General features: G+C 40.4%; 3 protein-coding genes across 5 annotated transcripts; 1 reads left to right on the top strand and 2 right to left on the bottom strand.

Annotated features, from left to right (window-relative positions):
* Nucleotides 1–458: 458 nt before the first annotated feature.
* LOC136441304 (leucine-rich repeat and WD repeat-containing protein 1-like) lies at nt 459–16,969 on the bottom strand. 2 transcript variants are annotated; one of them, XM_066437515.1, is made up of 17 exons: nt 16,880–16,969; nt 16,519–16,624; nt 8,863–9,088; nt 8,138–8,260; nt 7,350–7,502; nt 5,865–6,200; nt 5,375–5,495; nt 4,991–5,091; nt 4,496–4,697; nt 4,112–4,187; nt 3,827–3,961; nt 3,296–3,408; nt 2,390–2,560; nt 1,974–2,083; nt 1,704–1,769; nt 1,338–1,382; nt 459–900 (listed from the first exon to the last, which is right to left on the bottom strand). In XM_066437515.1, the coding sequence occupies exons 2-17, from the start codon at nt 16,605–16,607 to the stop codon at nt 796–798; spliced, it is 2,172 nt and encodes a 723-aa protein (XP_066293612.1). In that variant the 5' UTR covers nt 16,608–16,624; nt 16,880–16,969; the 3' UTR covers nt 459–795. The 2 variants fall into 2 exon arrangements, with proteins under 2 accessions (XP_066293612.1, XP_066293622.1); XM_066437525.1 differs by lacking the exon at nt 1,338–1,382.
* On the top strand, nt 8,206–20,555 carry LOC136441353 (alpha-ketoglutarate-dependent dioxygenase alkB homolog 4-like). Of its 2 annotated transcripts, XM_066437616.1 has the most exons (4): nt 8,206–8,320; nt 8,519–8,568; nt 18,174–18,377; nt 19,498–20,555. In XM_066437616.1, the coding sequence occupies exons 2-4, from the start codon at nt 8,566–8,568 to the stop codon at nt 20,182–20,184; spliced, it is 894 nt and encodes a 297-aa protein (XP_066293713.1). In that variant the 5' UTR covers nt 8,206–8,320; nt 8,519–8,565; the 3' UTR covers nt 20,185–20,555. The 2 variants fall into 2 exon arrangements, with proteins under 2 accessions (XP_066293713.1, XP_066293704.1); XM_066437607.1 differs by lacking the exons at nt 8,206–8,320; nt 8,519–8,568 and adding an exon at nt 17,165–17,324.
* On the bottom strand, nt 20,494–25,252 carry LOC136441368 (serine/threonine/tyrosine-interacting-like protein 1). Its single transcript, XM_066437627.1, has 9 exons — nt 24,842–25,252; nt 24,005–24,063; nt 23,749–23,848; nt 23,494–23,562; nt 23,143–23,210; nt 22,632–22,777; nt 22,269–22,369; nt 21,898–22,010; nt 20,494–21,477 (listed from the first exon to the last, which is right to left on the bottom strand). The coding sequence occupies exons 1-9, from the start codon at nt 24,951–24,953 to the stop codon at nt 21,331–21,333; spliced, it is 915 nt and encodes a 304-aa protein (XP_066293724.1). The 5' UTR covers nt 24,954–25,252; the 3' UTR covers nt 20,494–21,330.
* Nucleotides 25,253–25,307: the final 55 nt, after the last annotated feature.

Below are 25,307 nucleotides of genomic sequence, written 5' to 3'. Positions count from 1 at the left end.
ATATAGAAGTAACATTGCCAAATAGCCATAAAATAGAAAACTTGTGTTAACAACATTGAGACATGAGCTTTACAAAAAAAATTCATAAAAGGTAAAAAAAAGTTGTTTAAAATCTTACAATTTAGATCTTATGAACAGAAACTAGGAAGACAGTAAGCATACTTAACTCTCCTGTCAGGATTTCATAACATAAAATGAAACTTGGTGCAAGTAAAACTTAATACTGGGCAGGGCACAAGCCAATAAATAAATAGGTAGAATAAAAGATGTTGACTTATTACACCAATTTAACATACCCAACATTGTTAGTTAGATAACCAGTAACTGTTACAGTATAATATTGTTTTCAAAATGAGATGACCAATCAAGAGTGGGTCATATAACAATGTCAGATCTCAACTCTACCAAACAGGAATTCTGCAATCCTGTCAACATCTACATCTATGCCCAGGTGTTAGAAAATGCAGACAGAGAAGAACTCTAGCCATACAATGTGTCTGTCATGTCTGTTATTACATGGAATTGCCAACATACTACTAACAGTTAGTAATATCTGGGACGTATTTCAGAATTTTTGTGCTAATCCCTCCATCTGTGCTATCTAACATGATTTATCATGGGCCTGAGAAAGTTTGCTTTCCTTAAAAGTAATAATATATTTCAACATTAGCAGATTCTTCAGTATGTAGTCTTCTAATAGTAACACATATTTGAAGTGAAATCTGTAAATTGACAACAAATCCCAACGAAACAAAGGAAGATGATGGTGTGGCTTTTCACAGTCTTGTTCTTCCATTATACAGGCTTATTTTTTCTCCAGACAAAGACCAGGTTACAGTCCGTCACACCTACGATGTAGTCTCCCCTGGAGCTGATGGCAATGTCATTCACACTTGGCAGCTGGAAGGGGAGAAACATCAGCGATGTGAAAATGATAAACTGAAAGAATCAACAGCAAAATTTTGGTAGTTCTAGGTATCTCCATGTCAACAGTTGACCTGTAGCAGGGGTTTACAATACTGAATTATGGTCTGAGTGGTTTCTTAGTGGGTTCATAACAGTAACAATCAAGAAATATTACTAACAATCTTATAGTTGTGTCTTAACAAGGACATTTACATTTTACTTACAACAAGAATAATTTGCAAAACTGCAAATTGTTACAAGACCAGTAGAAGAAGAATGCTCTACTAGAAGCTGTTAGCAAAAGAACTCAATTTACAGAAAATCTATTTGAGATAAATTTTATCAGAATCGTCCATTGCAATATAAGATCGGTTTGCAAATTAGTACAATATGGTAGTCTTGTGTCAACAAGTCAAGCCAAACAAGCGTACCTTCAATTCAGACATGCTGGAGGATGAGGAAACTACAGTGGAAACCTAGGGGAAATGTGCGAAAGTCAAGGCAGAAGAAATTAAGCATGAGTATGAGTGGCAAATGATGGTGGAAAAGAGTAAAAGATGGGTGATGGTCCATTCAGCCTTCATTTTCAAGTGTAAAAAGTTCAAGCTGAGGTTTACAAAGAGTTTGTGAAAAACCTACTAGAAAATTGAAAATGCAGGAGGTCTCAGACGGCTGTGTCAAAACTCCCATCTATGATACAATCTGTGCACATGTTGCATTTAAGAGCCATGGCTAACAACTGATTCTATATATTGATAAAGTTTATAAATCAACATGGACTTCAAATCATACCCTACCTCATCGTCATCTGACTCCTTTGATAACCTGGTCCCATTCCAAGTGCAATCTGGCCATAACAGTTTCTGGAAGATTGATAAAGACAAAGAAATGTCAGTCATCTAACTTTAAGACACTTTCTACAAAGTCAATGATAAAAGCCAGAATAATCTGGGCTATTGAAACATTACAAAACATACAGTGGTACAAATATGACATACATGTATTGAAATCAGGAACAACTGTAGAATATGTAAAAAGTGCAAATTTAGATCAAAGGGAGTTGTTACCTGTGCAGGAGGGACAGGTGTGTCCTCTGGCCACTTCCTGGTCAGGAACTTGGACACATCGTACATCCAGGTGTTTCCCACGTCATCACCACACACTAACACATCATAGCCTGAACAAAACAAGGTAAAGCCGTCAGTTCTGAGCCAAAACAATAGTGGTTTCATTTTTGGTCTGCTAGTCTGCAAAAAGCTAACAGCGAATAAATAGTAGGAGGTTAAAAGAAAGACCTAAATACCTCTATACATACCATTACATATGCATGTCATATTGCAACAAACATGGTTCACAGTGTGATAACAGTTGAATAGACTAATCAAAAATACATGTACACTTCATAACAGTTTTAAACACATCCATGCTGTTTGGCAAATCTAAAACAAAAGCGATAATCTGTCAACACCATGCATGTCCTTACCAGGCCACATCTTGAAGTAGATGTAGTCTAGAAATGTCTTACTCCACTCCAGCTGTGCCACTGGCTGAACCTTCAAGGATCGAGGACCCTTGACCTTGATTTTGGCACAGCGTTTGAGGGTTGGTGGCAAGTTCCACAGGTAGATGCACCCGTGTCCCACCAACTTGGAAGCTGAAAAAATTTAGAGCAAAGATATTTAGTTTTTCAATATGATTCCTGTGCGTAAACATTCTCCTACACAGAGCCATACCAAGGCCCTATACTATACAATACTAGTATATATTGGGTAGATAATGCAATCAGAGAATGGCCTGCATGTTTTCTTCAGGTAAACTGATTCTCTGATTGGCTGACAGCTACTTAGAGGCCATTCCCACAAAAGTAAAAATAAAGCTTAGAAGTTCATGCCCGTGGGCTAATTGCAAATATATTGGTAAAAACATAGAGAAAAACATACATGCGTCAGTAAACTGCGTCTGACTTTGTTGTAACAATAGGCTACTGGTACTAAATACAATTGTTGGCTATATCTAAACTAGCTGGGTTTGACTTCTTTTTCGGAAGCAGTGGAAGACGAAAAGTCCCACTTTTTTTAGAATTTGTGGGTTCTGTGATTTCAAGAGAAAGGTAGCTTTTTGTTCATCCGTGAGTGTGTAAAAGTAGGGGCACTTCGTGGTAACTTGTTTAAATAATTCGGTTCTTTCGTCACTGTTAAATAGACACTTGGAAATAAAATGTGTTTCGTCTTCTCAGCCCTGTTTAGCAAGCCTCCCCTAGGTATATTGAATATACTGCGGGTGAGGCTCTGAATAGAAAAATGGCACAAAAAAGGACAAATTAGAATGATGTCCACTGTACATCATGATATGTACTAGTACATATGTTGTACATGGGTGAAGAGCTTACCAATGACCTCTGAAGAAATCAAGGTCATATTGTCCATGAACTCAGTCTCAACCTCTTCTCCATCCTCTGTGCATTTCTCCACCTTTGGGAAGGTGAACTCTGTGGTGTAGGTCCTATAGCAAACCAAAAAAGAAAAGTGAAAATCAAAAAGTGTAAATAAAGTATAAAATATATCACAATGCAATCATGCAATCATAAATGTCTTCTTAATTTTCTATTGTTTTGTTCTTTTGATATTTGGAGGTCACCAATTGCATACATCAAATTTGGCATAGAATTCTAGTTCTATTAGACATTTGAAATCATTCCTGTGTTAGATTGTAAGGAAAAATCCATTGCCTTGCCATTCATACAACCAAATACTAAGTAAGGTTGTTGCATTGTTGCATTCCAAATAGCATTATTTTGCTAAACGGAGGTAAATTTTAACCTTTAGCACTCTGAAGTAGTCGTTTGGCACGCTATTCCCTATTGGTTACAGAGTTAGGCAGCAGGGAGAAGGTTAAAAATTGAGAACAATAATTCACTAACTTCTTCCAGTCATCCTCCTTGTGGTTCAACATGAAGCTAAAACAGCCCGACCTGCAGGCAGCGAGTAGTAGATTACGATCTGGGAAAAGCAGCATGTGGAGGGGGATGGATGGTGGGGACCACTCAGCCAGTTTTCTGTAAATTAAGTAGAAAACACACAAAAAATAATCTTCAAAGATCCCCACTAAAAAACAAACTGACAGAACACAGACTCCAAATTCAGTGTTCAAAAGTATACAGTCTATTAAGGGAACTTTATGAACATATCCACAAGAGCCTTCTTACCTGATTCTGCACTCATAGTTGGGCAGCTTAGGTGGACTGATATCCCACAGCCTGATGGTTTTGTCATAGGAGCCAGCTGGAACAAAACATGAGGACTATTAAATGTCAGACAAGAGAAAGCAGAATAAGATTATAAGCCTGTCAACACAATATCTTGCCCTATCTTGCAATGATTAAGAATCGTTCTAAATAATAATTATTGTGCTTCAGATTGCAAAGAAAGTAATACATGAATTCATTTAAGTTTTCCTTACTTTCACAAACCAACTAAGGCCACACCAATAATATATTAACGGAATTTTTAAAAAAATGCTAGATTGGAAAATCAACATGAAAACAGAATCTCAGATTTATTAGATGAGCAGACACATAGACGTGACCTACTGTACATCCACGAGGGTTGGTCAGGGTACACCACCATGGAGCATATGTCCCTGCGATGTGCCTCGTGCTCGGCATACCAGATGTTCTGTTGTGGGTGGATCAGGTAAATCTTCCCTCTCTTCCCTCCCACAACCAGGATATTAGTCATCTTCTCACATTTGCCATCAAGTGGAATTGTCATCCAAGCAACACAAAAGAAGTCCTATGGGTACAAAAAAAGGAAATCTAACATATACAGTGGGTCTGAGAGATAACTAGTGCAGCAACCCCAGGTATGCACAGTTTAGATATACAGTAGTGCAATTATACTGGGTGACGTTGGGCTGGAGATCTATTTGGACATATCTTTTCAGAGTGGCAGAATTTTGTGCCCTGGTGAAATTATGTTAGTAGATGTTAGTCTCTAGCATTCCAGGTGCTATGGAACAAAAGTCATTCAAATCTACTATCGTATCAAAATATCACTGAAATGTCTACAAATCACAAAAATCATACCTCTCTTGGTTGGGAGAACTTCTGCACAATTTTTCCAGTCCTGCAGTCCAACAGACAGACTGACTCCCCACCACAAGTGGCCACAATGGAAGTACTTTTCTCTGGGATAGAACAATAACAAGATATGTTAGTATTCAAATCACAAACTCTATTTTAGCAGATACAACTACAAATGCAAAAACTATCACTGGCATATGAGGCAATTCCCGAAAAAAATTAGTGCACTTATTTGTTCACATTATCTTACATGATTTTTTAAAAAATCAACTCATACAAATCCAAGCGAGGAATCAAATGTAAAGTACAAACATGGATATCTCGCTTTGCATATGTTACAATCAAAGGCAGAAGTTGTCTTTTCATCACTAGACAAGATGTGTGTACCTGTGTTATCAGGATCTGGTTCAAAGACACATTTCCAGACCATTGTCTTCATGTCATCCCTGTTATTCTTAAATGAGTGACACTGAAGGATGTGGGAGGGCTCATAGTCTGCAGTGCTGTCCTGGGAAATAATAGCAGATAATAACAGATCATCATCAGTCAATATTGGAGATAAGTTCTAGTAGGGATAATGTTTAAACACATACAAGAAAACCATTCTTAGCTAAAGCGGGTTCTTTGAAACATGCACACTTGGCTGCACTAAGAAGGTAGTTGATTTAGGAAAAGCAATTTGAATTGTACTTTATTTCCAACATACCATGCAATACATATTTCTAGCTACCATCTCACTAAATACTAAACAAGAAATAGATCGATATGCATACATTGCTTGATGGTTTAACCATCCTAACCACCAACCTTAAGTGTTCAAAACCAGCGTATGTCAGCAACACAGAGATACTACAATGAACTTGCAATGACTCTTTACCTTGCTATAGAGTGTAAGAGAAGAACTCCCTCTTTTTGTGGCAGGTTTTCTCATTACTTTCTTTGCAAGTGTCGTTCCCAGTGTCTTAGGAAGGATCTCAATCTGAACCCTCGCGTTTCTGGTCCTAACAGTCTTATCATTAGAAACGTTGTCAGCTGCACTGGTGACATCGTCATTGGATGTTACATTTCTTGGTTTCTTGCTGGGTGCTACTGCATCAGATGATGCCCCATTGGTGGAGGAGTCATTATGTGACCTTTTTGATGACATGCTAGCTTCTCCTTTGACAGTATTCAAGTCCTGTTCAGCTACAAGCTTGCTTGCGATAGTTTCAATCTGTAAATGTAAAACAGAGAAAAATGGTTGAAATGTACAAAATACCCACAAAACAGGCAATGTTTTATGAACACATTTAAATCTCAATATCATCTAACCGTTACTCAATAGCAGTTTAAGTCTTGACAAATGACCTGTTCTCCAAAGGGCCTAGCTACAGTTGGTACACACATTAGTTGAAAACAAATACATCAATAACAATTCTGTACAGGTAATACAAGATCAGATAATTCAGAGGGTATAGCTGCAGAAGTAAAGAAAACTTTAATAACTAGACTACATTTGTGAATTTTTTAATTCTTTTCTTCACTTGTATACCCCTTACAAACTTGAAAACACCAATCTACCTAAAACACAATGGAGAAAATTTTTTTTCTACTGAGTCTAAGAAAAAGAACATGAACCTACTGAGGAGTTTTTGTTACTGACATCACAGTTAGTGTCCCCTCCAGGTACTGGAACAGTGACAACTTACCATGTACATGACTCTAATGACACCTATGCACAGTTGTCTTCCAGTTATACATGTAGTTCAGACAAACCTATTCATATACAAATTTATGCTAATTATGTGCACTCTGCAACATAAATACAATACCAACATGGAAAAACAAACATGTTTTTTTCTTCTTGATTCATGCAGTGTTGAAAGCATATCACCAAACAGGTACAGAATAAAATTCGGAAGATACCTGTAAAACCTAAAAAGCATTTTATGTCCAGTTGTCATCACCAAGAACATACTTGATTATCATATACCCATCTTTACTGCAGGCAAAGACAATTGTAAGAGTGAAGCTTGACAGGTTATACCAGTATGCTTGAGGTCAAGTTGATTGAAGTGTTCTCTTCTCATCATCATCATCAACGGTCCTCCTTGTTATGAGCAAGCAAAATTGATTCTCCAAAACTGCTTGTCCTTCATTGCTGAGAGATGTTCATGTCCTTCTAAGTTAGTTCCTCTTTCTAGGAGTTTTTTCAGTGTTGTGAAATTGGACGACCAACCCCTCTCTTTGTGTCAGGGGTTCGAAGCGGGACACTTCCGGCTGGCTCTTTACTACATACCAAGTGGCCTGCGAGACTCAGCCAACGTTTAGCAATGATCCATAATGGTCCTCATTTACCTGTTACAAAATCAGAACAACTTACCCTCCAGTCCCTGAGCTGTTCCATAGAGGCGGGCCCAGCTTGTATCTTCTGTTTGGCCGTCTGAATGAACTGGTCCTGCAGCAGACGCTGAACACCTGCAGACTGACTCATGCGGAACAGCTTCTTGAACTGAGCCTCCCACAAGCCTTCCACCTGTCAATGACAAATCAGTACTTTTTAGAGCAACACGACATTGCCTCTACCAACATTTGTATCTGCATTTGAACCTTCATGCAAGACCCCCTTTCTACTACTTGACAGCCATCACTTAGAAACCGTACTACGACCAAATTTGGATTTGTGTAACCCTTGATTTCATAATTGGAAAATGATGCAAGATATATATCACATATATAACTTAAAAGACAACAAAACACACACAAAAATTGGCTCTTTTCTATGCAATTTGTTGAGTGATCTGTCAAATCTTTGGTTGCTCAGTGGTTGCACTAGTACTCTAGTGGAAAGGGGGTGTAGTAGTTGGCAGACATAACAGGACTAGAAATTGTGCATCTACACGGTGTAGATAAACAATATCTAGTCCTGCTATGTCTGCCAATTATCCAAAGTTTTTGTTGTTAACTTCTCCGTTATCATATGATAGAAATTCAATAAGATTGGTACTTTGTAATATATGTATTAGAGATTAAAGACATCACATCTTTTATCAAAATAAAACAAAGGTTTGTAGTAATACAATTCATATCAAATAATTCAGGCTGTCATAGCTGCCAGTAGACCACAATTAATATAGATTGGCAGACATTTCAGAGATAGTTGTAACCTGCCTTTTCTTCCAATGAAGTCCCAAACACCCTCTTCAGATACTGCCTGTGGCTGTCCTGGATTGTTTCCCCATCTACTGACTTCAGTCTGGGGAGGAGGAAGGTCAGCTGTTCTCGGTCTGCTGCCTAGAGAAGGGGGAATAGAGTGAACAAATTGATAATGAGTAGAGTAGAGTTTACAGTCAGGTAGGAGATTCCTTCGGTTTAGGCCACTCCTTATCCAACTCTTCTTCAACCAACTGTCAAATAGAATTATAGCAAATCGTGTATGAGCCATGTATAGCAGTAAGGGATAGATGTCTTGCTCCCTATCTCCATTCTGAAACTGTTCAAACTTTTCAAACAAATTTCTCCCTTCTTCTAAATGCCAATGTTTTCATACAGGATGACTCCAGAGACTTACAGTGTATGTGTTATCCTGAACAGAGGAAATGGTAACATTTTACATATTTTTACTGTATTTTTGTGTCATCAAAGTGCTAAGAAACATCCTTGCGACATACGTTTGGTTGGTCAAGGCAAACTTGTTGACCTGGGGCTGAAGAATATTTCAATCTGGGTATTTTTATTAGCGTGTAGGGCGTCCAAAAATTTGCACTAACCCAACCTGACAAGTAGAGGAGGACATCCACTTGCCTAGTGTCACTTGCCCTGGGCAATAGGGCTAGTAGACTTGTCCAACCTTATAAATGCAAGTTTTTGATATGATAAGTCCAATTGAGACTTACAGTGTAGGGGTTATCCTGTATGTTGACCTGTTGCAGCTCCTGGAACTGTGCTAGGGACAGGAAGGACCTCATGCGGTTGTTGCTAACATCAAGAACCTGTAGCTTGCAGAGCCCAAGGTGTTCAGGAAAGGCTGCCAGTTTATTTTTCGATAAGTTGAGGTCCTGGAGGTTAGGTATCTGAGAGAAGAGGTCTCCATCTATTGTCTCTAAACCTAGATCTGACAGGCTGTGCAAAGAAAATGGTATTAGGCAATTGTCATATTAAAGTATAAGGATTGAATGTATGTTTGTAGAAATATTACTTAGATGTTTAGAATAGATACTTTTACTGTAGTGATATTTTTACTGTAGTGTTTGTACCCTTGCAATTTGCCTACAGGCATGAATTTGCAAATAAAAGTTGCATCTCTGTCCACAGTTCCAGCTAGTAGTAGTAATGATAATTACATTCATTCACTCAATAATAAAACAGGGTGTGTTCCTCCTTTGCTTATGTGAGGATCACTGATTACCAAAGTAAAAAGGTGTTAAAAAGAACACAATGGAACAAAAGAAATAGGCAATTAAGTCATGATGTTTTCTCACCTCCAACACCTACCGCACAATACCTCCCCAACTAGCACATCTCCATGTTATTGTTATCTAATTCCCTGCCTCCCATTTACAAATCTTTCATACTCTGACGACTAGACACGTAAAAACTATTGTCTAACTTGCAATACACTTCTGTAAATGCAGAAATGTTCGCAGTGGTTTTATGTTCACGGTTTTCGTGAACTCTTTACCGCGAACTTAAAAACACCGCGAAAAGCCGTTCCATTGTGTGACTGTAGCTTTACTTTTGTTTCAAACGCAAACTGAAAACCACCACGAACACTCCATTTTCTCCCTACCGCTGAATTAAATTAAATCCTCACGAACATTACTGCATTTACAGTATTCTATCATTAACCCTAATTACCCTGCTGACTCCTGCCATTAGCTACACAACATACATACGGTTACAAGACTTTTCGCCCCCTGACCCGTTCGTCACCGGGTCCTTTCGTCCCCGTCATGGACATTCTAGGATGACGCTTGTCTCACAATTACAAAGTACTCAATTTTCATCATAACATCTCAAAAAACCTTCAGTGTTGCTTTCTCAAGTCTTTCACGTTGGAAAACCGACACTAACATGACTAAAGTGACGCGCGAGCGGCGAGGGACATCATCATGTCGCCGCTGTTACGCGCCGATTTGAGGCACAAGACATGGTCGCGTAAAAACTCAATAGATCTCGCACGAAAGGCCAAATCATGCATATAAATGTGTCCCCGTAATGTCAAGAAGCTGTCCAAGGTCCTGCGATACACTTGGAGATCCAAATATAATTTTCGAACGAGACTTGCACACTCAAAGTTGGCCCCAAATGAGCCTTCTTGTGTTAAATTCTGTCGTAGATTTCGCACTGCATGGGGGTTTCCGTGCTACCGTTTCAGCATTATCAGGCGTAATTTACTTCCGGGTCGTAGCAGAAGGGCTTGCGGCCGAACGCGGAAGTGTGGTCAATCTTCACGTTCTATTCAAAGATATGTTAGAATACTTTTCTTATTTTATGATTTGTCATGCAGTGCAAATTAACCGGCTCCTTACTGATCCTTACTGGGCGCCCAGTACGAAACAGACGACACCTACCGGGCATACGTCACCAAAAGTGTCTGTGCTCGCTGCGGTAAGCTAATTTGTAATTTGCTCAGAAGCAGTTGAGACATACTAAGAGGGCTGAGTTCCGGGAAAAGTTGGAGAAGCCCAAAGAAGACGGTGGCTTCGGCACTCTGGAGGCAACCTTCATGAAAGCAGACCCAATTCTAAAATGAAAGGATTTTCCGTTTGACGTCCGTGCCTATATATATATGGGTGTACACACGCCCTTGAGAAAGCAAGGTTGAAATTGGGTCTATGGAATGACCCAATTCTAAAATGAAAACTTTTACGTTTGACGCCCGTGCCTATATGGGTGTAGACACGACCTTGAGAAGCCAAGGTTGACATTGGGTCAATGGAATGACCCAATTCTAAAATGAAAACTTTTCCATTTGACGCCCATGCCTATATGGCTGTACACACGCCCTTGAGAATGCAAGGTTGAAATTGGGTCAATGGAATGACCCAATTCTAAAATCAAAACTTTTCCGTCTTACGTCCGTGCCTATATGAGTGTACGCACGCCCTTGAGAAGGCAATGTTGACATTGGGTCAATGGAATGACCCAATTCAAGAAAAGGAAAACTTTTCCGTTTGACGTCCGTGCCTATATGGGTGTACACACGCCCTTGAAAAGGCAAGGTTGACATTGGGTCAATGGAATGACCCAATTCTATAATGAAAACTTTTCCGTCCTTCGTCCGTGCCTATGTTGGTGTACACACGCCCTTGAGAGGGCAAGGTTAAATTGGGTCAATAGAATGACCCAATTCTAAAATGAAAACATTCCGTTTGACGTCCGTACCTATATGGGTGTACACACTACATTGAGAAGCCAAAGTTGAAATTGGGTCCATGGAATGACCCGTTTCTAAAATCAAAGACTTTTCTGTCCTACGCCGTGCTTATGTTGGTGTACACACGCCCTTGAGAAGCCAAGTTTGAAATTGGATCAATGGAATGACCCAATTCTAAAATGAAGTACTTCTCCGTTTGACGTCCGTGTCTATATGGGTGTACACACGCCCTTGACAAGCCAAGGTTGAAATTGGGTCAATGGAATGACCCAATGCTAAAATAAAAACAGTTTCCGATTGACGTCCGTGCCTATATGGGTGTACACACGCCCTTGAGAAGACAAGGTTGAAATTGGGTCAATGGAATGACCCAATTCTAAAATGAAGTACTTTTCCGTTTGACGTCCGTGTCTATATGGGTGTACACACGCCCCTGAGAAGCCAAGGTTGAAATTGGGTCAATGGAATGACCCAATTCTATAATAAAAACTTTTCCGTTCGACGTCTGTGCCTATATTGGTGTATACACGGCCTTGAAAAGGCAAGGTTGACATTGGGTCAATGGAATGACCCATAATTCTATAATGAAAACTTTTTCCGTTCAACGTCTGTGCCTATATGGGTGTACACACGGCCTTGAAAAGGCAAGGTTGACATTGGGTCAATGGAATGACCCAATATTCTATAATGAAAACTTTTTCCGTTCGACGTCTGTGCCTATATGAGTGTACACACGCCCTTGAAAAGGCAAGGTTGACATTGGGTCAATGGAATGACCCAAAATTCTATAATGAAAACTTTTCCGTCCTACGTCCGTGCCTATGTTGATGTACACACGCCCTTGAGAGGGCAAGGTTGAAATTGGTTCAATGAAATGACCCAATTCTAAAATGAAAACATTCCGTTTGACGTCCGTACCTATATGGGTGTACACACGACATTGAGAAGCCAAAGTTGAAATTGGGTCTATGGAATTACCCAATTCTATAATCAAAGACTTTTCTGTCCTACGCCGTGCCTATGTTGGTGTACACACGCCCTTGAGAAGCCAAGGTTGAAATTGGTTCAATGGAATGACCCAATTCTATAATCAAAGACTTTTCCGTCCTACGTCCGTGCCTATGTTGGTGTACACACGCCCTTGAGAATGCAAGGTTGAAATTGAGTCAATGGAATGACCCAACTCTAAAACTTAACTTTTCCGTCCTACGTCCGTGCCTATATGAGTGTACACACGCCCTTGAGAAGCCAAGGTTGACATTGGGTCAATGGAATGACCCAATTCTAAAATGAAAACTTTTCCGTTTGACGTCCGTACATATGTTGGTGTACATACGCCATTGAGAAGGCAAGGTTGACATTGGGTCAATGGAATGACCCAATTCTATAATAAAAACTTTTCCGTCCTACGTCCGTGCCTATGTTGGTGTACACACGCCCTTGAGAGGGCAAGGTTGAAATTGATAAAAGACTTTCCGTTTGACGTCCGTGCCTATATGGGTGTACACACGCCCTTGAGAAGCCAAGGTTGACATTGGGTCAATGGAATGACCCAATTCTTAAATAAAAGACTTTCCGTTTGACGTCCGTGCTTATATTGGTGTAGACACACCCTTGAGAAGGCAAGGTTGAAATTGGGTCAATGGAATGACCCAATTCTAAAATGAAAACTTTTCCGTCCTACGTCCGTGCCTGAAGGGGTATGAACACGCCCTTTACAACTGTAGAATGCAAGGTTGAAATTGGACCAGTATATGTAGAAACAATCCCTTAAGAGTGCAAAGTTGAAACCGCTTCAAAGGATCGCCACAGTTCGGACATAAAAGAATTGTCCGTCCTAAGAAGTGGGTGTATAACCAACGAGGCATATGATAAAAAAAGTCAATCTTCCCCCACGACCTCTGCTTGGAAAGTAGGTTATATGGGTATAAATTACACAAAAGCCACTAAGAGTGCAAAAAACATTCCGTCCTTATAGTGTACGACCGTAAGTTCCTAACAATGAAAACTCACACGTATGGAATAGAACTTACAAACTTTTCCAAACAAGAGTTTCCCGTCTTTAGTTAGCGGATAGAACCCGCTTAATAATGCAATTCTAAACGTTCTTAAGAAACGCTCTTAGCTATGATTTTCAGGGTATAAGAACTGAAAACAGTGTAAACTAGAAAGTGTGTTAGGACATTATATACAATGCCCTCGTTCTATTGACGCAATGTCAACCTTGCCTTCTTAAACCCCCGTCACAAATCAAGAATTCAGCTCGGCTGACGTGTCGGCGAGCTCCAAATGGGTATTTTCGGCCGAAGGACGGCCGACGTTCTGTCGATTATGCGGGCTTCGGTCAATTTTTAGAAATCAAATTGATCCAAATATGCTCGGGCGATTTTGAAATTCGGCGAGCTTTGGGCGATTTACGAATTCGGCCGACGCTCGCATGAATATTGACGCCGGCTTAAGGGCGTGTGTACACCCATATAGGCACGGGCGTCAAAGTAAAAGTTTTCATGTTAGAATTGGGTCATTCCATTGACCCAATTTCAACCTTGGCTTCTCAGGGCCGTGTGTACTCCCATATATGCACGGACGTCAAACGGAAAAGTTTTCATTTTAGAATTGGGTCATTCCATTGACCCAATTTCAACCTTGGCTTCTCAGGGCCGTGTGTACTCCCATATAGACACGGACGTTAAACGGAAAAGTCTTTGATTATAGAATTGGGTCATTCCATCGACCCAATGTCAACCTTGGCTTCTCAAGGGCATCTGTACTCCAATATAGGCACGGACGTCAAACGGAAAAGTACTTTATTTTAGAATTGGGTCTTTCCATTGACCCAATTTCAACCTTGGCTTCTCAAGGGCGTGTGTACACCCATATAGGCACGGACGTAAAACAGAATAGTTTTCATTTGAGAATTGGGTCATTTCATTGACCCAATTTTCAACCTTCATTCTCAAGGGCGTGTGTTCACCCATATAGGCACGAGCGTCAAACGTAAAAGTTTTCATTTTAGAATTGGGTCATTCCATCGACCCAATTTCAACCTTGTTTTCTCAAGGTCGTGTGTACAACAATGTAGGCACGGACGTAGGACGGAAAGTTTTCCTTTTAGAATTGGGTCGACGTTAATAATTCCATTGACCCAATATTAACCTCGCCTTCTCAAGGGCGTGTATACACCCATATAGGCACGGACGTAGGGCGGAAAGTTTTCCTTTTAGAATTGGGTCATTTCATTGACCCAATTTTCAACCTTGCTTTGTCAAGGGCGTGTGTACACCCATATAGGTACGGACGTCAAACAGAATAGTTTTCCTTTTAGAATTGGGTCATTCCATTGACCCAATTTCAACCTTGGCTTCTCAAGGTCATTTGTACACCCATATAGGCACGGACGTCAAACGGAAAAGTTTTCATTTTAGAATTGGGTCATTCCATTGACCCAATGTCAACCTCGCCTTCTCAAGGGCGTGTGTAACGTTACACCCATGTAGGCACGGACGTAGGACGAAAAAGTTTTCCTTTTAGAATTGGGTCATTTCATTGACCCAATTTCAACCTTGCTTTCTCAAGGTCGTGTGTACAACAATGTAGGCACGGACGTAGGACGGAAAGTTTTCCTTTTAGAATTGGGTCATTAAATATTCCATTGACCCAATATTAACCTCGCCTTCTCAAGGGCGTGTGTACACCCATATAGGCACGGACGTAGGGCGGAAAGTTTTCCTTTTAGAATTGGGTCATTTCATTGACCCAATTTCAACCTTGCTTTCTCAAGGGCGTGTGTATACCCATATAGGCACAGGTGTCAAACGAAAAGTTTTCATTTTAGAATTGGGTCATACCCAATTTTAACCTTGCCTTCTGAAGGGCGTGTGTACACCCATATAGGCACAGACGTGAAACGGAAAAGTATTTTAAGTATGTTATAGAACACTTACGAAGTTTTGCTAAAGAACAGTATCAAGCCTGTATTTAGTTGGCGGGTATAACCCGTTTGATAATGCAATCTTAACGTTGTCCATGGAACGATTTTCAGTTATAATTCGGAGGGTATAAAAGCCAAACATTTTAACAGTATAAGTAGAAAGTGTGCCAGAACATTATATACAATGCCATCGTTAACGTTACTTTAAAACGTGTACTACAGTGGGCCGCCTCCTTGCGCGCTTCCCGCCCGAACACAGTCAACTGTCATCAGAAGCAACACGAAACATTTCTTTTGCTTTGTCTTGCCAGTATTCTGCCGTCACGCTGAGTGTGACCCGGAAACAGTGGAGTGTCGCCCTCAAACCGCATGCCGCGAAACCCCCATATGGTGCGTTCTTGGTCCGGAGTGTAATACTTAAACCATAGGGAAAACCTTGGAAAATGTGTCATCTTTAACTCGAGAAATCTTGCTTCTTGGAGAAGTTTAGATACCCCGCTTTATTGCAGGGGCTTGAGGAACGTCTTGACATTACGAGGACACATTTATATGCATGATTTGGCCTTTCGTTCGAGGACTATTGAGTTTTTACGTGACCATGTCTTGTGCCTCAAATCGGCGCGTAACACCGCCGCCGCGCCCGCCATCTTGGATGTTTACGCATGTTGCAAATCGCCCGTGGGCGCCTTTTACGGAGTTTGTGTGAGTAAATGAGCTGACTGAAATGAAATTTTGACAAGAAAATTGACTGTATGGGACTGTATTTTGAAAAACGCTGCCCAAGACCGACTGGAAGTGTATCGCGATCGAAGTATGACTCGTCTGGAAACGGCAAGTACTTCGCCGGCTTAGACTTTAGAGTTTAGCTGCCGGAAAATACTTTTAAAGTAATATCTAAATGAATCTGAATAATACGTGATAAAATAACTAGTCATTTAGGGTTTAGATGTTGTTAAATGGGAGGACGAAATGTCCATGATGAGGACGAAAGGACCAGGGGACGAACGGGTCAGGGGGCGAAAAGACCTGTTACCCATACATACCTTGATACCGCATGCAGGATAGAAGGCGCCTCCTGCATGTTATGTCGTCCTGGTCTTAAGTAATAACTACTTATTATTTTACTGTTTTATAGTCTTTATATTTCTAATATCAATCGGTCAAAATTGAATGATACACCCAGCTGTCTTAAAATTCAATAATAGCTGACTAGATCTGCTGATACTTTTGGTAACCACTTACTCCAGTTTTTCCACATCAGAAAGTTGTTTGCAGCCCGTCTTCTGCAAAATCAACTCTTTTGTCACCAGGGCTGCCGGACTAGGTGGCATCTTGTGAATATATCTTCCTGTAAACAAATGTTATGTACATCATGTTATGGCAAATAATCATACGAATACAAAATACCACCCCTCCCCACCCAACACATGGCGACTGGAATTAATAACGTAAAGCATATGCAGCAAAGAATAAAGAAATGTATCAAGAGCTGTTACTCACTAAATTACAAAACAGATCTTGCACTCTATATACTAGTACAAGCTTTGTTTAACCAAAAGTATGTATCTGTGAAATGAAATGGAAAGTAGAGAAAGTGTCCCACCTTGATCAGGAGTGTCCTAAACAGCTGTGTGGGTTTCCCGCGCTTGGGTCAGCTGATTAAAGGTCACCATCGGATTGTTTCATCATTCTTACAGGGGGTAACAAAAATATTGCTTTTTAAGTAAATGATTGATGACAATTAAAATTTCCATATTCATACATCTCTTATCATTAGAAATAGACTAAGTTGTGATTTTATGAGTAATACATATACATATTTCGACATTTCAACAGTAGAAGGTGATAAATGTAGCACCCCTATCAAGACAATGGAGATAACCAGGTTTTGTGATCACTTCCGGGTTTCCTACACATAATTTGCAGAAAGCAGCATGGACGACAGCACAGGACATGATTTTGCCAAAACATGTGGCTGTAAAGGCATCAGAACTTGTTTGCTGTGTGAGGGAGAGATAACGACGGTTAAAACGTCTCAGGGAAATGCGGTAATCTTATTTTGTACATGGTGTATGAGATTTTATTATTTTTCAGAAATTCTATTAACAGAATGATACATGTAATTCTGAACTGGTTGCATCAATAATCAGATATAGATCAGTCATCATTCATCATTAGTATAGCCAGTAGGTACCTATCTGAGTGATGAGTCCCCTTCTCGAATCTCAATCATCTTGTGTCCCTTCCGAAAGACAGATCGATGTAGCTTCAGCCAAGATACCTTCCCCAGAACCAGAAGCTCAACTGAGATTTGTTGTAGGAACTATTTTCTAATTAACAAATTGGAAAATGTACAGCGTAGAGCAGCCCGGTGGGTGGAGAACCGTTTCAGACGCACCTCCAGTGTGCAGGACATGCTTGAAGAACTTAAGTGGCCCACCTTGCAAGCCAGGTGGAGGAGAGCGAGACTCATCACTTTTTATAAGTATCATGATAGTCTAGTAGTTATAAACTCGATAGTTGCCCCCACCCCTGCGGCACCATCCCGCTCGTCCAGACATTCGCTTACGGCAGCGTACAGAGTCTCTGCATCCAGAACCGAGTACAGAAGACAGTCCTTCTTCCCCAGGACGACTGAGGACTGGAATAGCCTTCCAGCCTCGGTCACCCTCAGTTCAACTCTTCACAGTTTCAAACAACAGGTTTAACTCCCCACCCCTCCCATTCCCAACCCCTGGTTTGTTACATCTCATATCCTCACTCCCAACTTGCAGTAGACTTCCAGTAGTAGAAAGGCAGCAAAATCGTCACTACGTTGAAGGCGGCTGCCTTAACCGAAAGAAGAAGAAGAAGAACTGAAACACAAGAACAATATGTTTGCCTTCTCATTTCCACAGGAAGGACTAATGAGGTACTTGTACTGTAACCAGTGCCACAAGGCCTGGCGTCACATCGAAGGGTCGCAGTGCCAGACAGAGGAGATGGACTTCCCAGGGGTGCTGGTGGTGGAAGACTTTATAACCCCAGAGGAAGAGGCTGACATTGTCACTGTGATAGAAGGTGCTGAGTGGAAGATGTCTCAGTCAGGGAGGAAGAAACAGGTAGGACATGTCTTACAACTTAAAGCTAAAGTAACCAGTACTAACCACATTGGTTTTACAAACCTACCAGTATTTTATTCTGAATGGAGTTTAAACTGTAAATGCCAACACAATAAATTGGACTTACCCAAATTTTCGACTGATCAGCTCCAGTCTTTGTCAAGGAGTGAGAAATCCACTGCTTCTGTGACGTCACGTTATGCAGATGAGACACGTGACTCGGAGAGCAGTGGATCATAGGTTGCAGAAAGTCTATGGCGCCCTCCGTCTCTGTTGAGGGATGGTTGTAATGCACGGATGTAGATGGACTCCTTAATCCCTCTTGCAAAAAATTCTGATTCTGTGTCCAGGATCTTAACCTTGTCCAATGAAACCGAATGTCCAGGCGACTCTAAGTGTATGTGTTTAGAAACTTCAGAAGAGGTTGTGCTTGGACGCTTGTGTTCGTTGAAACGGGTTTTCAGTGAGCGTTCAGTCTCTCCAATGTACGTTTCCTTGCACTGGCCTCTAATGTTTTGACCTTAGAGAATTTTTGCAAGAATTTTTTGCAAGAGGGATTAAGGAGTCCATCTACATCCGTGCATTACAACCATCCCTCAACAGAGACGGAGGGCGCCATAGACTTTCTGCAACCTATGATCCACTGCTCTCCGAGTCACGTGTCTCATCTGCATAACGTGACGTCACAGAAGCAGTGGATTTCTCACTCCTTGACAAAGACTGGAGCTGATCAGTCGAAAATTTGGGTAAGTCCAATTTATTGTGTTGGCATTTACAGTTTAAACTCCATTCAGAATGACGTCTGATGAACTTTCAAGTACCAGTATTTTACATCATTTTACCTCCTTGTTTTACTCTTGTTTGGCCATCCTACTAAGTAGTCTGTATAACGCAAACTCCAGCTGTCCGGGGGTTTCTCTCCCCTCCCCGTGGGTGGATAGCCGTTACAGGCGGCAAGCGGACACGGGGCTTGGTTGAAACAAGGCTACCTACTAAGTGTATGTCTTACTTTGTGTTCTGTATTGTAACAGTTGAACAAAGATAAAAGGCGTCATGGATGATTCTGTGTTTAAATTCACTCTCAATGAGAATTGTTTTTTTGTTTTTTTTTCATTTCAAGGATTTTGGCCCAAAAGTCAACTTCAAGAAGAAAAAACTGAAGCTCGGGTGTTTCACAGGTCTGCCCAACTTCTCTGCATCCCTATTGGACAGGATGAAGTCACATGACCTACTGAAGGACTTCACCCCTGTGGAACAGTGTCACCTTGACTACGACCCCTCCAGGGGTTCAGCCATTGACCCGCACTTTGACGACTTCTGGTTGTGGGGGGAGCGGCTGGTAACTGTCAATCTTCTAGCTGACTCTGTGTTGACCATGTCATGTGAAGAAAAAGGTAAAGTTGAGGTAACCATACAGCAAACTAGCGACTGTGATCATGGCAAGAAACCTGTTGCAAGGACCTCATCAACTCTTGACTCTGAGATTTTAGTACCATCTAACGAAGCTTTAACAGTTGCAGATTCCCAAGATATGACAAGCAGTCAGGACATGTCGGAGAGCAATAGCCTGAGGTACTGTGATGCTGAAGTTGCCATACCGATGCCGAGAAGGTCTCTGCTCGTGGTGTACGGAGATGCTAGGCACAAGTGGATGCATGCCATTCACAGAGAGGATATCACTGGCCGGAGGATTGCTGTTACTCTGAGAGAGCTGTCGTCAGAGTTTAGTGCTGACGGGGTGCACAGTCAGACTGGGAAAGAACTCATTGAAGTTGCTCTGTCTTTCGGTGGATCTGCTATATCATAACAGATCTTAATGGACTATTTGTTCCAGGCGAAAACAGTTTTAGCCATTCAGTCTGTGAGGAAACTACAATTAACACCTGTTTCTGATCTGAGGTTATATGTTTTGGAAATGGAAAAGCCGTTTAGTGTTTTTTTAAGGACCTTTAATTAACCCATCAGGGTTGTACTGATTTTATTAAAGGAAGGTAGGTAAGAGCAATCTCGGTCCATAAAAATCATCGCATGTGACTAAGATGTAGAGACAAATGTTGGCAATGTGTGAATATTGGCAATGTGTGAAGTCACTTCATAGCAAAAAGGCAAGCTTCACTACAACTGTTAAAAGTTTATTCATATCATGAAATCTTGTAATAAAATAGCCCTTCCTCCATGCATAGGAATTCTGAGTTATAATCACTAACTCCACACAGTTTCAATTTATATTAAGCATTCAGATCAGCATATGTTAGACTGATTCACTTTTGGAACAAAAGCTTAGGTACAGACTTTTAAGTAACTGTGGTATAATAAGAACATTGTGTAAAGCATGCACACAAGATAATTTCTGTGTTATATATCATTACTTTGCTAGTACATACTTTGCATATTCGTGTTTCTAAAGAATATCACATCCTTCATGTTGATTGTCTGGTAAAATAACAGGTACATTTGTCTACCTGCATACACTTTCTTTGATACAAACATTACTAGTACATGTAGTACAATTTCTTTTCAAACTTAGTCTATATACATGCTTGTCAAAATAGATTATAGAAACAGATGGTTGAACGTTTGAAAGAACACACTCAGATATATACATATTAATTTCTTAAAATCTTCAAATTTGTCACAGTTTTTATCAAAAGCCACACTGATTGCCCATAAGGACCAAAAAATATCTTCTGCCAGTTCCTTGTTCTGTTTGTATGGCACTCTTCATTCCTTGAATATGACACAAGATAGGCATGTCCTCTGAAAGGACCACTTCAAAAGGATGCTTTAATCTTTACAAAATACCATACGAATGAGAAGTTTCTGCAATGGACCGTACCATCTCTGCTAGCTCAAAGGGTAGAACCAGCTGGTTTACAAATCTTTAAATGGACGGATAATATGTCTCAACTATATTCACACAAACATCTGATCAGGCAATGATTTAGCTACGTTTTCAACGCATCCAAGTATGACAGTTACGCTCGCTTATGTTGGTGACGTCTGCTCCGATCAGTTTCTCCTCCCACTGCCCCAGCTGTTTGATGAAGCCCATGTTGGGACTGATGTTGTGTTTGCAGCCCAGCATATGTTTGTAGGCATCCTGGAAAAGAGGACAATCAATATGAAACCTGGGAATGGGTACGAAAAACTGATTTCCAAATACAGGGTATGGACAATGATTCAAGGAAATCTGTCTTAAAACATGTGCTTTATATAATACTGTAAATCGTGAAACTGTTACAGAGGTTTTATTTTGCAAATTCATATCTCCCTTACATTAGCCTGAGTGCCAGCCTTTTTAGCTTCCGTACGCTACCCAAGCTCCGCTCCTCGGAGCTTGGGTAGCGCAGTGGAGCTAGGGTAGCGGACGGAAGCTAGAAAGGCTAGCACTCAGGCTACCCTTACATGAACACTGTACTACATAATTGTTTCAACTGTGAATTCAAAACACGGGGGAAACCTTCCTTTTCCTCCCACCGCAAAATAAAACCACCACAAAATCAATTGAATTTACAGGTACCTTGAGTGGCCACTTGTAGAGGTGCATCAGGTACGCCAATGCAATACAAATGTTTCTGCTGTTCCCCCTTGTGTCAAACACCAGTACTGCATGTTCAAGCTTCTTCTGCTTGTCTGTGTAAGAAAGCAAAATGACACAGTTGACAAAACTGGTATCATTTCCCTTGTAGCATTATATAAACAATGCAACACAATACTCAGTAAAAAGTAAAAGTTAATCAGAAACCCAAAATGTGTCTATTTGTTACGGTCCCCTCTTGTGGTATTCATACATTTTATTGAGCATACACTTTGATCAGAGAACATTTCTGCGCCTTGCAAAATAAGTACTGTTCCAACAGACTGTCATCTTATTATAAGTTAGCTACTGACCTATGAAGGCACAAGCCTCCTCAAAGTGGGACAGCAAGTCTGTGTCGGGTGAGTCTTCTGCTACTATTCTTAGCACCTCTGGGTTCTGACGGCCTGGAAAGCTGGTGAAAGGAAGACAAATATTCTAACTGTGACAGACTGTAATATGGGAGAAGTGAAAGAACATCATGAATAGGACCGTAAATAGTTTCCTCAGGTTAGTAAATCATTGGATAATTAAGTTCTTTGTAGGCAACCAGAGAGATACCTAGCCGACGTCTCGGTGACCGCCTGTGACCTTCCTCAGAGCAATACTAACTTTGATATTTAATCATGAATGCTATATCATATATGTATAACATTAATTAACGTTTAATTTCCCACCTTGGGTCAGGTTCTGTGGACACGTTGATGTAGCCTTTACACTTGAGTTCCTTCAGGATGACAGCCGTGCAGGCCTGCTCATAGTTGGCCACATACAACAGTCCTGGGAGAACCTCACATGGCCACACCATCAAGTCATCCAGCTCCTATAGGTTACCAAACAACAAAGATTATGCCACTGTCACATTTACAAACAGGCCAATGGTCGGGCAGTTTGTGGGAACAAAACGTATAATATAAAACAAAACACAACACAATAGAATATACAAAAAGGTACTATAAAGATCTGTTGTGAGCATAATTTGTGTTATTTCTTTTTACTGTTTAATTTTCATTTTTGCAAACAGCCTAGCAGGGCCCTGTTTTGGAAATGTGACCCTACCATTATCCAAGTTACTAGTATACAACTGTATAAGGAAATCCTTTGATGAAAACTTGAAAGAATGTCATGTTGGCAGCCATCTGTCTCGGGAGACAATGGCATCGCATCCTGGTCATATGTCTGACCTACCTGTGGCATGTAGATGATTTTCTGTGTTCTTAAGAAGGGATACAATGCTGAAAAGTCCTCGTAGCCTCCTGGAGAAAAATAAGAAATATGTTCTCAGCACCTTCAATTTTCATAAATGTATGTATGCACCCAGAGGTCAAATCATTTTACCTACATTGAAAAAGAAAAGGTCCTGCATAGTTACTGTCTTTAATACACCAAAGCTTTATTCTCAAGAAATAGAATGACTGACAGTTATTCAGAAGCCCCCCCCCCCTCCCAATTTCTTTGATTGAAATCAGCCAGAAGAGGAAAGATTCTGTTTAATACCATAAGACTTGGCTGAATAGCATCAAAACAACACAGTCTTACCCCTTAGAACTTTGACTGGACTTTTGCTTCCACTGTTGGCCAGAACTGTGGCACAGGCAATGGCATCTCCTGTGAAGGATTAGAGACCAGAGTATATCAACCATTGGCAACTGAAGCTATGCATATCAAACTTTGAATCAAACCTGTTCATTGAAGAAATGGCAAACCAAAAGGCACATTTTGTGAATGACTGTATACTTATAACTTCATAACTTTAAGCAAAACGTTACTGAGTTTGGTGACAATCCTTCTTACCCTTGTCCTTCAGAGACCTAGTGTGGCTGTCATAAACAACACAGTGGGTTTTACACTCAATCTCAGAGTCATAAGGCACCAGGTATTCACCATTCTTAAGCTGGAATATAGAACATATATGTAACGTTAAGCAACAAACGAATTTAATATGATGTTGTAAACAAAACAAAAATGAAATGATATTCAAAAATCTGAGCATCAATTTTTTCAGTTAAGAAATTGAGAAGAAATAAGAGTTAAGATAACCAGTACCTACCCATGCCTTCTTGCTCGTGAGAACATGGCTCACTGCATAGTCCTCACTACTCCGAGCATCTGTGATGTGAATGAAACCAAAAATACAAAGTTTGCAAATATTGATGATGTTACAGTATCTTATTTGTGAAAAGTTATCTAGGGGGTTAGGGGTGGCCCAGGAAGAACTGTGAGGGTGTAAGGTTGAGTGAAAACATCAGGGCAACTTTTTACTTTGCAATCAAAATTATATAAATAATTGAATTTTTGCCCACTCAAAAATAATAATTCTAAGTGTTCCCTGTGCTCCATTCAAATAGTTTCATTAGGTTAGTTAATCACAGTATAACAAAACTTGTTCTTTGTACACAACTTAAGACTTAATACTTAGCCGACCATCTGTCACCTACGTCAGGGCATATTAAGGATGGCTTAGGTATCAAATCTTTGGTACAGAGAACTTTCTTATCCTGCCTCCTATGCTATGGTACCTGGCAGAATTTTCTTTATATTTAAAAACAAGGACATTATATATGTCCTTGTTAAAAAGTATTACTCACACAATCCTTCCTAGTCCATCTCTTTGACACGAATGTTCTTACTTACACTGGGTAACGGTTAAATTTCACTGGGCACATTAATATTTCAATACTAGGATTAGAAGGTACTTAAGGCATAATGTCATCGGTCATAAAAACGTAAGTATACATCAAAGCAAAAGCAAAGCAGAGTCGGCAAATGATCGAAAGCTTCACAAAAATAAAAGATCAGCATTTATACGACGTTACAATCATGGTATTGTAGCTTCTTTGCATGCATGGCACTTTCACTTTATACTGACTAGTAAATGTATACGCACCAAGCAATAACAAATAGTTGGGATCGCTTAGACACGGGTATACCGTTGACTGATTGAGGATGTTGTACAGTTCTGTGGGCTCACACAGCACTAAGCCAGCTGACAAAGGCATGTTGTCACCAAACAACCCGAAATACAGGAATACAACTTCTCCACCTGTTGAAGTTCATTCCCCAGGCCAGCGACCTAACAACATCCCGTCACAACAATGTTAGTGCGCAATGATTTACAAAAAGAGTTCCCTAACAACCTCCTTAACATGGTTCAAGTCAGGAAACGTTCTCCATATCTCAGACCAACAAATATCTGTATAGTCTTCTAGATTTGTGTCCTGTTAATTCTATCTACTTTGTATAGATAGTATCACAAAACGTTTAGCGGGATGATACAAGTAGTAACAGAGCAGCGTCCTAGCAACGACCTGAAACAACCTTTCACCTTTGACCACACTAACTCTGACGCATGC

The sequence above is a fragment of the Branchiostoma lanceolatum genome, chromosome 1 (assembly GCF_035083965.1).
Source record: "Branchiostoma lanceolatum isolate klBraLanc5 chromosome 1, klBraLanc5.hap2, whole genome shotgun sequence".
Lineage (NCBI taxonomy): Eukaryota > Metazoa > Chordata > Leptocardii > Amphioxiformes > Branchiostomatidae > Branchiostoma > Branchiostoma lanceolatum.
The sequence above is the reverse complement of the archived record's forward strand: the minus strand, read 5'-3'. Positions and strand labels throughout refer to the sequence as shown.

Excerpts from the sequence above, each read along its gene's own strand:
- LOC136441304 (XM_066437515.1), bottom strand. The coding sequence starts at position 16,607 with ATGCCACCTAGTCCGGCAGCCCTGGTGACAAAAGAGTTGATTTTGCAG. Across the intron at positions 9,089-16,518 it reads TCTGATGTGGAAAAACTGGA|CCTGTCAGATCTAGGTTTAG; the intron begins GTAAGTGGTTAC and ends TTCTTTGCACAG. Across the intron at positions 4,698-4,990 it reads AGTTCTCCCAACCAAGAGAG|GACTTCTTTTGTGTTGCTTG; the intron begins GTATGATTTTTG and ends TTGTACCCATAG.
- LOC136441368 (XM_066437627.1), bottom strand. The coding sequence starts at position 24,953 with ATGCCTTTGTCAGCTGGCTTAGTGCTGTGTGAGCCCACAGAACTGTAC. Across the intron at positions 22,778-23,142 it reads AAATCATCTACATGCCACAG|GAGCTGGATGACTTGATGGT; the intron begins GTAGGTCAGACA and ends GGTAACCTATAG. Across the intron at positions 21,478-21,897 it reads TCTACAAGTGGCCACTCAAG|GATGCCTACAAACATATGCT; the intron begins GTACCTGTAAAT and ends CCTCTTTTCCAG.
- LOC136441353 (XM_066437607.1), top strand. The coding sequence starts at position 17,211 with ATGGACGACAGCACAGGACATGATTTTGCCAAAACATGTGGCTGTAAA. Across the intron at positions 17,325-18,173 it reads AAACGTCTCAGGGAAATGCG|GAAGGACTAATGAGGTACTT; the intron begins GTAATCTTATTT and ends TCATTTCCACAG. Across the intron at positions 18,378-19,497 it reads AGTCAGGGAGGAAGAAACAG|GATTTTGGCCCAAAAGTCAA; the intron begins GTAGGACATGTC and ends TTTCATTTCAAG.